Source organism: Aotus nancymaae, unplaced genomic scaffold (assembly GCF_030222135.1).
Source record: "Aotus nancymaae isolate 86718 unplaced genomic scaffold, 86718_ANA_hifiasm-v0.15.2.pri h1tg000011l, whole genome shotgun sequence".
NCBI classification, from domain to species: Eukaryota; Metazoa; Chordata; class Mammalia; order Primates; family Aotidae; genus Aotus; species Aotus nancymaae.
Genome location: NW_026988422.1, coordinates 34633748 through 34646681, shown reverse-complemented (window position 1 = coordinate 34646681; position 12934 = coordinate 34633748). Strand labels below are relative to the sequence as shown.

Below are 12934 nucleotides of genomic sequence, written 5' to 3'. Positions count from 1 at the left end.
AGCAAAGATGGCTCTCTATTGTTCTGGCCCTCAGGCTGGGAGCCAAGGTATAAGAAAGAAAGCTGTAAAGATAAAATAGCTCCATTCATTTTCAGGTTCAAAGTTCTTTGGCCAGAGGATGGTAGAAAGAACTTGACTTTGTCAGAGATGACCTGTGACAATGTGAAATCTAAATAAAGAGAGTTGAAGGCCGTATATCCTTGTTCAGGGACAATCACTCAGCACCACCACAAGCTGAATCTATCACAGGAATAGCTGGCATGCGTGAACCACATAGCTTGGAGGGAGGCTGACATATGATACACCTTGGATTTTCATCATTTTTCTCCCTTTGCAGCAAATTTTGGGCTAGTATTTACCCTTCCAGTGTTGTATCGTGGGGGATAGAGAAATCTTGTTCTATTGTTGTTTCTATTTTTATTTTTTAGCACTCTGGCTGCTCTCTTAGGCCTTGTGCTCTGTGATGTGGTTATGTTTCAGTGTGGTTTGATCATGTGATAGGACTGGGAGCATCTATTTTTGTCAACACCATCACCATGGGCTTTAGAATCAGACAGACATGAATTCATACCTATTGCTAAGGTCAGTCTCTTAGAGTAAGAGAGCCAGTTTGGCACCATGGTAAAGAGAACTGACTCCTGATTCAGACAATCCTGGGCTTAAGATCTGCATCTGTCACTTACAAGCTGTGTGGCACTGGGCAAGTGACTTAACCTTTCTTAACCACTTTATCAAATAGAGGGCATATTAGCACCTACCTTACAGGGTGATTGAAAGGATTAAATGAAGATACTATAACATGGTGGCACATAGTGACTGGTCATTAAATAGTCACTGTTATTAAATTTAACCTAACTCCTTTGAGTTTTGGTTTTACCATTCTTAAAGTGGTTGTGGTATTGTGATGGTTAATTTAATTTAGGAGGAAATGTCAGCATAGTGTTTGGCATAGAAGGGCTGAATGAATAGCTGATAACATTATTAATAACAGTAATTAAGATATAGATGCTATGGACTCCAAAACCTCATTATAGGTTCATTTCAAATGCCAGCATCTGTTCTCTTTTTATTTAATTATTCAGTTCTGACTCATCAATGAAAGTGACCCTGTTATATGGGTGAGAGTAGGGAAATTTCTTGTAATCTGAGTCTATATCCCAATTAATTAACACATTTTTATAAAACATACTATGTTTCCAGCTTGGATGGGAAAGCGGAAGTTATCTGCTCTAACAGAATTTATACTTAAATAGGGTTATAAGGTAAAAACATACCCATTCTATAAATTATAATCGGTGCATAATATGCATCATATACCACAATAGTGAGTATCATGATAGGTAGAAATGAGAATCAGATGTGGTCCTGCCTTTGAGTGGCACATAGTCATCTGGAAGTAGTGGTAGCAAGTGCATCAATACAGACTTCCTGGATTAGATACCAGGCTCTGCCCCCTGCTACCATGAGACCTGAGGCAAGTTACATAACTGCCCTATACAGGCTTCCTCATTTGTAAAATGAAGACAAACGATACTGCTTACGTAACATTGATGTGAAGCTTAAATGGGTTCTTGTGCATAAAGCATGCTGCCTGTCACATAGTCAGGGATCAGCAAATGTTGGCCATTTTAAAACATAGTTGGGGAGAAGGCATGCATGTAAGTAATAACGCAGAGTAGGGTGATATTGCTATGGAAATTCAGAGACAGGTGAGATTACTTGAGCTTCATAAAAGAATGTGGCATTTAAGCTAAGCTTAGAAGGATAGGTAATATATGAATATGTGAAACTAGGGCAAATGAAGGCAGCTTTAATATTAGAGATTTCATGATCAAAGGCATGGAAATAGGGAAACCCAAGGCTACAGGGAAGAAGTTACAACACAAATAGTTTGGAAATGTGGAAGCTCCTTTGATACTAGTTCAAGAAGTTTTTATTTTGTGAACAGTAGAGAGAGCACCACTGAGGACTTTCAGCAGGAAAATAAGGTCAAAGCTATGCCTCTGGTAGCAGACTAAGGAAGAATGCTTTGGGTCTTGTAATAACCTTGTCTTGGTCTTGAGATCTGCAGTCTCCTTCTAGCAGCCCATTTGCTGTGATACTGGAAAGAGGGAGGACTCAGAGATAGGAGATAATGATGTGCAATCTGAGGCTGCCCAGAGGTTGGATGTGCCATTAATAAATTTGGGGAATATAAAAGGATAGGTAGACTGAAAAATAAGCCTTTTAGTGCACCAGGACATGTTGGTTTGAAGTGTTGGTAAGTCTACAGATAAAACTAGATGGAGGTTTGGAACCCTACAGTGCCACCAGGTTGGAGGTACAGACTGTATAACAGCTCCTCAGAAGTAAAGCAGGAAGTCTGAAGAATGAGATTGCCAAGGGAAAATGACAAAGATCAATCCCTGAGCAATCCCTTATGTTTATGTATGGCAGAAGAAAATAGAGATGGGAAGGATCCATCATAAGGGTAGGAGGATTAGAAGAATAGGGAGATGAATACGGGAGTGGAGGGGTTTCAAGAAGGAGCATTTTAGGGAGCCTGGGCATGACTTACTTGGGAGATAGAAAGGCAATAGGAATGAAGGAGAGACAAAGCTAAAGGTGTCAGGTAGAACTCAGCTATGGGCACCTTAAAATCCAGGCAGAGATATTTAGGCTTATTTGTTATAAAGCAGGAAACCATGTGCTCTTAAAGGTATTATTTCCTGGAGACTAAAGAGAATCACACTTTTTTTTTTTTTTTTTTTTTTTTTTTGAGACGGAGTTTTGCTCTTGTTACCCAGGCTGGAGTGCAATGGCACGATCTCGGCTCACCGCAACCTCTGCCTCCTGGGTTCAGGCAATTCTCCTGCCTCAGCCTCCTGAGTACCTGGGATTACAGGCATGTGCCACCATGCCCAGCTAATTTTTTGTATTAGTAGAGACGGGGTTTCACCATGTTGACCAGGATGGTCTCGATCTCTTGACCTCGTGATCCACCCGCCTCGGCCTCCCAAAGTGCTGGGATTACAGGCTTGAGCCACAGCACCCAGCCGAGAATCACACTCTTATAAGACAGACTCTGGGTTTGAAAGGTCTTAGTATTCCCCCAGCCCCCACCCCATTACTTATTACTTCACACTCTTAGTACTTTCTTCTCTTCATTTTGTTTCTATTTCTCTTAAAGATGAGAGATGTGGTTGTTTTATGTTGACAGAGTGGAATCTGCTGTGAGGCCTACAGAAAAAGGGAAATTTTTGTGGTCTTGTTCCAGTGAGATAGAGTTGAAACAAGCTGAAAATAAGTTACCAGGAAATCAAAAATTCATCATGACACAAAACCCTAAAGTTGTGTTATTTTCTCTATCAAAAAAAAAAAAAAATTCAACAGTTCTCCTTGAGAAAGGGGAAATAATGGAGACGAGAGCGCCTTGTAGGAACTGGGTCTTAATAAAGTAGAGCAAATCTAGTGAAAGTAAGGAATGTGAAAGCAAGAGAGAAAATGGATCTGTAAAGTTGAATAGTCCAGTTTTGGATTTTAGAAGTGGGATCATTCTAGGTTATGACATGGAAGGTTCATAGTGTGTTACTAAAACAGTGGAAATCATTAGATCAGGGTGTTTTCTTTGAACAGATGTCTGCATAAACCCTGAAGTTACTTGGGATGGTAGCAAAAGTGGAGTGGAGGAAGGCTGTGAGATGGCCTTGCAGCCCACAATTCCATTATTACAGTATTAGTGGGTGTTACCTTATAAAACCTGTGCATCTCATAGTATCCTTCCTGTCATTGCAACATAGTCAATAAATGTATCATTGCATTTGTATGAATTTGCATATAATACAAATATATTGAATTAACACAAATTTTTATCAGACTTTCTGATTGTCATTAAGAGTCAGATAAATGATGGGAGTAGTAGCCAGGATTTTCACAGGTTGCCAAAGAAGATGTAGAGAGTGGCTATCACATACTTCATAACCAAAGAGTGTTTGCACATGGGTAAAATAGTAAGGTACAAATTTGGCATTGGGGCATGTGAGTAGAAGGCAAGCTTCCAGGGAAAGGAGACGCAAAATGTGGAAGAATTTGCAACCTTCAAGTAAGGGGGCTTCCTTGGAAATGACATCCTTCAGCAATGCACAAATCTGATTTAAAGCAAGTGAGAAAAAAAGAGGGAGGATAATTCTAGGGGAGAAAGTACAAACCCGTACAGGGATGAAGAAAGGCTTGTGTTCTAAATGGAGAGCTTGTGTTCTGTATTTTACTGGGGAGCAAGAGGAGTAATCAGATGTGTTGAATTAACTCATCTCATAATTCCAAATGGAATTCACTGGAAAGATTTCAGTGTCAGGCACTCAGTGGCTCCAGATGTCTGTCTATTGAAGGTTTATGGAAATAATCACTGCTATATGAAGCAAAGACAGGTGCAGGCTGCCACTCCAGGTGGTGTCTGCAGCCAGGTGAGCATGGTTGAGCAGAAGGTTCCAGACAGAATGTGAGAAACTGTAGAAATCGTTTGGAGAAGCATCTATTTGGCCCAGAGCCCCATACCCATGTGTGTGTCACCAGAGAACCAACCTAGGAACACATGGGTGCGGGGTTGCTGTTCTGCAAATGGCTATTAATTAAATCAGAGCAGGTTGTTGCATTCGTTTCTTGGCAGCTTGGGTTATAAGGATGTGACTTATAGGACAGGGAAATTTCAGAAGACAAATGGGGAGACCCCAAGGCAGCTAGTGCAAGGTCAAGGCCTTGGTGGTTTGGGCACCTGGGGATACAGAGGGAGGGGGAAATGAGATCTTGAAAAGAGAACCTCAAAGACACACATTGATGGGAAAACTGTCAACTCTCTTGCCTTTGTAAAGAATCCATAATTACACTTCTGTGATTTCTAGATGCTTGGGTGAAGGTGGAGGTGGTGGTGGTGGTGGTGGTGGTGGTGGTGGTGGTGGTGGTGGTGGTGGTTTAGTTTTGGGGGAGTTTTAGTTTTTGTTTCTTTCTTTTTACTGGTTCACTGTGGGTAGGGGAGATACTTAAATATTTCTTAATGGGGTGTTCTTGGTTTAGGTGTGAACGTTAAGTTTTGAGTACTGCGTCTTGCACTGCTGATAACGTCCATGGCCCCTGCTTTCCAACACAAGCAGCACAGATCAGTCACCTTGGCGGCTAAGAGCGCGCCCCCACTGCCGATGCTGTTAGAAGAATCAGATCACCCATGGTTACATGGGATCTAGGGGCACATCCACCTGGGGAAAAATTTCATTCTCTTAGGAGATTTCACTAAGCACTCACTTTTAAAGCAGTGATATTCTGGAGTTTTCTTCAGTCTCATTTAAAATGTAGACCACGAATTCTGACTTTACTGTAAGCAGAGACTCCGGAATTTGTTTCTGACTCACTTAGATAATGAACAGTGATATTTCAGTGCTAGTAAAACTGCGGAACTATTTTTTCCCAGTCTTCTTTTCATACATCTACAATTTTTGGCTTCTTACGTTCCCCTGTAGACCCTCACCTATCTCTGGGCAGACATCTTTGTAGAGATCTGTTGATAGTGAATCGCTTCACACTTTCACTTGGTAGGACCATTTTATTTTTTTCTTTCATAGGCACGTTCCAGCAACAGTTTAAGAAAAATGATTTCTACGTAATCTGTCTTTCCAACACTCCAAGATAATCTCTGACACTGAGGGACATGGAGGCGAGATGGGGCACTGGATGGGCGGATGCTCAGAAGGAGGGAGGCTCTAGCTGCCTCCTCCCTGGCAGCTAGATAACTTAATCACACCTGGAAATCTGTTTGGTGCTTGAAATCCAAAGCCATGTGGTGGTGACTAGGGACATGGCCTGACAGATAGGAGGGACAGGAAGAGACGAATTGATAAGGAAACTGTTTTCCTCTCCACCTCAGGGAGGGTTGTACAAGAAGTGAACATACAGGTGTAGTTGGAAGGCTGACTCTTTTCCAGGACCTCTGAAATTTTAGGAGGGCTGCTTTTGAGATTAATATTTAGTAGGGGAGGTCTACTCCTTGGGAATTCAGAGCAGTTCTTCTACTTGACCTTCAATTCCTACTCCTTCTACCTGATCTTCAATGCTTCTTTAATCTTCCTTTTCTGCGAGTCTAAAACTCATCTCCTTCACCCTCCACATCTTTCTCTACCATCTCTGGCAAATATCTGGCCCACCACATACACTTCCTTCCCCAAACAAAACGTACTTTGCCTCTTCCACAACCTGAAACCCCAATACCCTTGCTCTGATCTCGTCTGTATTCTCTGTTCCCCTCAATCACGTCTTACTGTTTTATTCTATATTTGGAGAGGTAGTATAAATTTGCTCTCATATTTGCCCAGTGTTGAAATCATCAGCTCACCTAGCCCATATGCTTTGCACAGCTCTCAGAAATGAGGCTCATGCTGTATGTGCATTTGCCCCCACTGACCTCACCCCAGGATTAAGTAGAGTTCTGACTCATGCTAGATGCTCAATGATGCCCTGTGAATAGAAAATCTCCTTCCATAATCAGGTTTAAAAATAAAAACAAAAAGCACGTGGCCATCAGGGATTGGCAGCTTACCTGACTCAGGTACAGCAAGGTGACTCAGAGCTTGGCTCAGCAGTTCCCCTTACTCATGTTCGGGTTTCTCTTCTCCCGGCAGGAGGATGAAGTGGTACTCCAGTGCATCGCCACCATTCACAAGGAGCAGAGGAAGTTCTGCCTCGCAGCCGAGGGACTTGGGAATCGCCTGTGCTTTTTGGAACCCACTTCAGAAGCCAAGGTGAGATTGATTGTCTGCCCTGCACCATCCTCCAGCTTGGCATCTGACATAGTCATTTAGGGGAGATACTGCTGGGAGGTGGTGATGAGGACGACATTTGAAAGGACACGTTTATTTTTAAAATGAGAAGCAGATCTGGTTTAAACCATAACTCTGTGCAAGCGTAGGAATTGACGTAGGAACCTAGAGCTCTATGAAGAATTAGAGATGCTTTGCCTGTCAGTGTTGTCCAGGACTCTGGGGAGGCTTTGAGCTCACTGTCAGCGATGACCGAGGAAGTCTTCTTAATACTCCCAGAACTCCTTTCTGTTGCTGTTAATTCCTAGAAATAGGAGTGCATGTTCTTTACTCCCTGCTGTCTTTCTATTGCTACAGGGACTCACAGATGCCTGAGCCTATGTTTCACAGCGAGCACACCCCTTTCAGTTCTGACCGCACTGAGATTGTTGTAACTTTCTGCCCACTGTGACACGAGGGCAGAGAGTAATGTTTGCACTGGTCCCTGCCTGCATGGTGGCAGTAATGCCGTGTCTCTTCAACAGAACTTATCTTTTTCTGTTTTCAGGCTGTTTCTGCTTTTCATCATGTGTGTGTCAAGTGGATCCATGTGCTCAGCATTGTTGTAGTGCTTTTTAGTCCTGGGAAAACCTCTATATCTGTCAGGGTTCTCCAGGGAAAGAAAGCCGGCTGGCTGGATGGATGGATGATGGGCAGATGGGTGGATGGGTGAGTGCATGGGTGGGTACGTAGGTAAGTAGATAAGTGTGTAGAGATTTCTTTTAAGAAATTAGCTCATACATTTGTAGGGGCTAGTGAGACTGAAATCTGTAGTTAATATCAGTAAGCTGAAAACTCGGGCAGGAGGTAGTGCTGTGGTCTTGAGGTAGAGTTTCTTCTTTTCCAGGACATCTCAGTTGTTGTTCTGAAGGCCTTCATCTGATCGGATGAGGCACACTGAAGTTACCAAGGCTAATAGCCTTTACTTAAAGTTAACTGACTGTAGATATTAATTATGTCTACTAAATACCTTCACATCAAAACTTATAGTGTTATTTGGCTGAATAAGTGGGCACTATGGCCTAGCCAAGTTGACGCAAACCCACCATCACACCTTCTAAGCTCAGTTTTTCTCTTTTCTTTTTTTAAGAAAAGCAAAAATCAGAAATTGGTAACATTTTTCAAAAGACCCACCTATTGGCATACCATTTTTCACATAAACATACACAACACTTACATATAGAGAGTTTGGCTAAAACCTGAAACATCAGATGTCCAGGGTGATGACCACATCCCCCAGAAGCCCCTCTTGTACATTCACTGCTTCTCCCTCCCATATAGGTCACTGATCCATAAGAACAGACATGAGCCAGAGTCCCATGAAAATAAATGGGATAGAAGAGAGACAAGGAAGATTTTTGCCTATTTTTTTTTTTTTTTTTTTTTTGAGACAGAGTTTTGCTCTTGTTGCCCAGGCTGGAGTGCAATGGCAGATCTCAGCTCACTGCAACCTCCGCCTCCTGGGTTCAAGCGATTCTCCTGCCTCAGCCTCCTGAGTAGCTGAGATTACAGGCATGCACCACCACGCCCAGCTAGACTTGATTTTCCTAAGGTCTTTTCTCATTTGCTTTTGTTCTTAGCTAGATTTTTTTTTTTTTCATTTCCGGCATTCTGGGATAATAGGAAGACCATTAGATTAGAAGTCAAGAAGTTAATTCTCAACCATGAACTACTCATATGACAACGGACAAGTCAGTCACTCATGTTTGCAAATGAGGTGAAGGAAGATGCAGTGGAAAGTGTGTTGACCCAAATTAGAAAACAAATGGTGTCCTTTTCTAGTCATTTGTTGAGTATGGTGTAGGGCAAGTGTTTTAGGGCAAGAGTTCCCAACCTTTTTGGCACCAGGGACCAGTTTCATGGAAGACAGTTTTCCACAGACGGTGGAAGATGGTTTCAGGATGAAACTGTTCCACCTGAGATCATCAGACATTAGAGTCTCATAAGTAGGGTGCAACCTAGATCTCTTGCATACACAGTTCACATTAAGGTTCATGCTCCTACGAGAATCAAATGCTGCCATTGATCTGACAGGAGGCGGAGCTAAGGCAGTAATGCTCATTCACCTCCTGCTGTGCAGCCTCATTCCTAACAGGCCAGGAACCATGGCCCTGTGGATTAGGGACCCTGCTTTAGGGCAGAGGCTCTGAGCCAGACTGTCAGAGTTGGAATCCTGTCTCCACCACTTGCTAGCTAAACCAGGACCTTGGACAAGGTACCTCACCTTTCTGAGCTGAGTTTCCTCATCTGCTTAATGGGAATTTAACAGTAACTACCTTATAAGATTACTCTCAGAATTAAAAGGGTTAGTAAATTGCCTCGTGCATTGTAAGCTTGATATAACAATTGGTTAGTATGATTTCATATTGCACAAGATATTTAAATTGCCTAGCACATTGTAAGTTTGATATATCCATTGGTTAGTGTGATTTCATATTGCACAAGGTATTTAAACTGGGACTTAGTCCCTTGTTCTTTAAAATAAGGAAAACTAATTACCTTTCAGGATGACTGTGAAAATAGAGAGAAATTATACATATATATATATATGTATATGTATATATGGCACATAGTAGTGAACTAATACAGTGCACTTAATAGCTAGAGTAGATAGTAATACTAAGTATAATATTGTTATCCCTTTTGACTTACAGGGTCTGATTTTGTGTAAAAGGCAGAAAGATCATGGATCAGCCCCTGAAATTACAAAATCTTGAGTTTAGAATGAAAGTCTTGGAATTACAAATTCATCTATCAAATTAGATAATTCTATAAACACGGCACTGTATTTATCATTGTTTTTACCAAAGCCAGGTTAGAAACAACTGTGTGTTGTAATCTGAGAATGCTTTGTATTCCTCAGTTATAGAAACGATAAGCCACATACTCATAGATGTATTGGGGATGAGAAAATGTCTTTCCTGACATCCACTTAACTAAGTGATTGTTCTTATTTTAATCTTTCATTCTAAATTTAAAACAAGATGAGACTGAAGAATTTTAAAAAGAGATACGTGCCATCCACAATTTCACAACTTTGTCACAACTACTTTCATTTGTTTTTCATTACAACTTTGTCATAACTATTTTCATTTGTTTCATTCATGTCCACATATACTTGTATGTTTTCAAAGTTGTACTCATACTGGTTATTCAGACACTCTGTTTTCGGTTTTTTCTTTAATATTTCAGCCAGTTTCATATTGCTATATGATCTTCGTGAATGGTAAAAAGAAAAATATGCGTATGGTTTTCTTGGCTTATTTTGACTTTCTGGAGTAAATATGGAGGAGCAGAATTAATGGTGTCAGAAGCATGAACACTATTAAACTGCTTTCCCAAAATAATACACAAATTGTTGCAGGTGGCATATCCACCATCCTTGCATGAGCGTGCCTCTTCTAGATGTAGTATGAGGGAAGTGCACCATCAGGGTTCTCACAGAGAAGCAGGATCAAACTCACAATAAGGATAGAGCAGATATTCAGAATTTCTTGTCACCATTCCTGGAAGCAGCCTGCTAGATGAACCTAGGTTCTGAGAGCTTCATTCTTTCCTGCAGTCATTTGCAACTATGCAAGCCTCCCTTTTCGCTTTCTGTCTTCTCCGTTATTATTAAATAGTTGCCCTAATTCTCTACTATCAAATTTCTTAACCAGCTGTGCCATTCTTAGGTTCTTGGACCCTAACATAAGTCATGCCATGAGGTGAGGAGGTATGTTCCCGAGCTTGGCACTGGGCATGAGGTACAGACATCAAACACCATTCTTCTCAGCTGGCTACACAGCCTACCACTGACCTTGGGCATTTCTAGTCAAGGGTTTTTAAGCTAGTTGAAACTCAAAGAAAATCGAGATGAATTCTATGGAGAAGAAAGACCTCAGAGAAAAAAGAGATAAAGTGCTCAAAAACTATTCTTAGTGTGTGACCCTGAGAAAAGGAGATCATATGGAAGCAAAGGAGATCATATGGATCATTTAAGTGAGAGGATATAAGAATAAAGAGCATAAGTATAAGATCATCAACACTTGCTGTACACATGAAGACTATTTAGCACTTGGGACTCTCCCAGGACTTTGAAGGTCTCCAGAAACTACTAATTGATGCAAGCACTATTATTCAGCTCCCTTTCAAATAAGCAAAGATCCAGGAATTTAGAGGTATCTTGTTTTGTTTAAAAAAAAAAAAATAGACTAATGGCTATAACCAGAGACCCAGGAAAAACAGAGAGGAAATGTTTCTTGTTCATTTTTATCAATAGCAAATGTTTCTTTACCATCCTTTTTATTAAATAGAAAATGTGTTCCTAGGCACCAGGAATTTAGTACTTCCCCTCTAGTCCTTCATATCAGGTCTCATCTATTTTGTATCTGCAGTGTCCATTTGAGGGAGTGGGGAGGGTCTTTGGTTCAAGTTTACATCATACTAATAAGACTCTCATAGACCACTTAGCATCGGTCTTCTCAGAAGGACATAGGACAGGAACCATGGCTTGCCAGTTGGGATGTGTCCAGCACTGCTTCTCAGCAGAAACCCCCATAGCAATTCAGGGGCTGGCTTCTGGATTTCCAATCCCCAGATGACAGCTCAGGTGCAAAGAGATGAAGGGGTCCACATCAGGCAGGTGTGAGAGGCACCATGGCTTCAAAGCCTCATTTTCCACAGGAGCCAATATATCTGTAACAATTCCACACGCACAGCTTTTGAGGACTCCACAAAAGACAACCCCAGCTACAAGAGTCGCTGCACTCCAAGGATATGCCCTTCTAAAAGATGTATTGATAATCTTCACAGTCCACATGCAGGCTATCCATTAGGGATCATTTTCACCATAAACAATGTGCCCTGGTAACATAATTTACATACAGGTTGTATCAGGTGGCCATGGGAACAAAACTGGAGAGTTAACTGAAGTTCAAATTCTCATGCAAAAGGATAAAAAAAAAAAAAAAAAAAAAAAAGTCCTAACACTTACCCCACAGTAATCTTCAACGATGACAATTATTTAACTACTGCAGCCTTGTTAGATATATCTGGAACCCCAATACCCTTCCAAATTTCAACTTCCACCTTTCTTAATAGTAGATCATCATTAAGAAATGGGAAGAATATGGGAACTATTTTCTGTTTAAAATAAGTTTCAACAGACCAAGGTTTGTTACACTGATTTTAAGGCAGAAGAAACTAAGATGGATGGAGTAAAACAATTTACCTTCATGCTCTTTAAAAGCCACTGGCACATCTAAAGCCTTGGGGCTCTAGGTATCTAACGATGAAGCCCCCCCCCCACTTTTTTGAGGAGTACTTTGTCTTTCTTACAGATGATGGCTTTTTCAAATTGGAAAATACAGTTTTCAAATCCAATTTTCAAATCGGAAACTTCCAGGGGAAATCTTATTTTAATTGTTTTCATCTCCTATTTGGAGAATGAATGGAAATAGTCTGCTATTGTTTCTGAGAGTTATATAGGCACTCAGGACCTAGTATTAAACATTAGCTATTGTGCAAACATCATTGTGTAGATGACATAAATTAACATTGTGTCTTTGGCTAAAAATAACTTATTTTTTATTTTTGAATTCTTTAGCTGAGAAAGAGATCGTTTCATCCTAAAAAATTAAGTTTTTGAAGATCTGCAGAGACAGGCTTATCCTGAGGTTGTACATCCTACTTCGAACTTCTGATGGATGTTAGCACATAGTATTCTCTATGGACATGAGATCTTGTGAAAGACAAAGCTACTATGAAACTTACTTAAAAAGAAAAAAAACTCCCTTGTCATGTAATATCAAGAGGTGTATAAGCTGAGATTTTGATTTTTTTTTTTTTTTAACATTAATCAGGCATCACGTTCTATGTCCCAAGTAATGCTGTGGGTGCCTACTGTTTTCATTTACTCTTTTTGATTTTGCAAAGCAAATATTGTCCTCATTTACAGAGAAGAAAGGCATAAGATTTTAAACCAAGTTAAGTGACTTCATGAAGATTGTTCATTCCAAACCTGAATTACTGTCTAATTTCTGTAATATTCATAAATAAAGAGTATTGTGGATTCAACTTACATAAGGGTAAAGAAGCCATATTACTCCATGTAATTAGGCTTGAAAAATGCC

At 40.7% G+C, this 12934-nt stretch overlaps 1 protein-coding gene across 2 annotated transcripts in view; it reads left to right on the top strand.

The window, feature by feature from the left end:
* RYR3 (ryanodine receptor 3) overlaps positions 1-12934 on the top strand; it is a 563010-nt gene that overhangs the window by 151994 nt on the left and 398082 nt on the right. For both annotated transcript variants that reach the window (XM_064374821.1, XM_064374822.1), the window contains exon 2: positions 6645-6764. In XM_064374821.1, coding sequence (XP_064230891.1) covers positions 6645-6764 — 120 coding nt within the window. The remainder of the gene's footprint in view (positions 1-6644; positions 6765-12934) is intronic.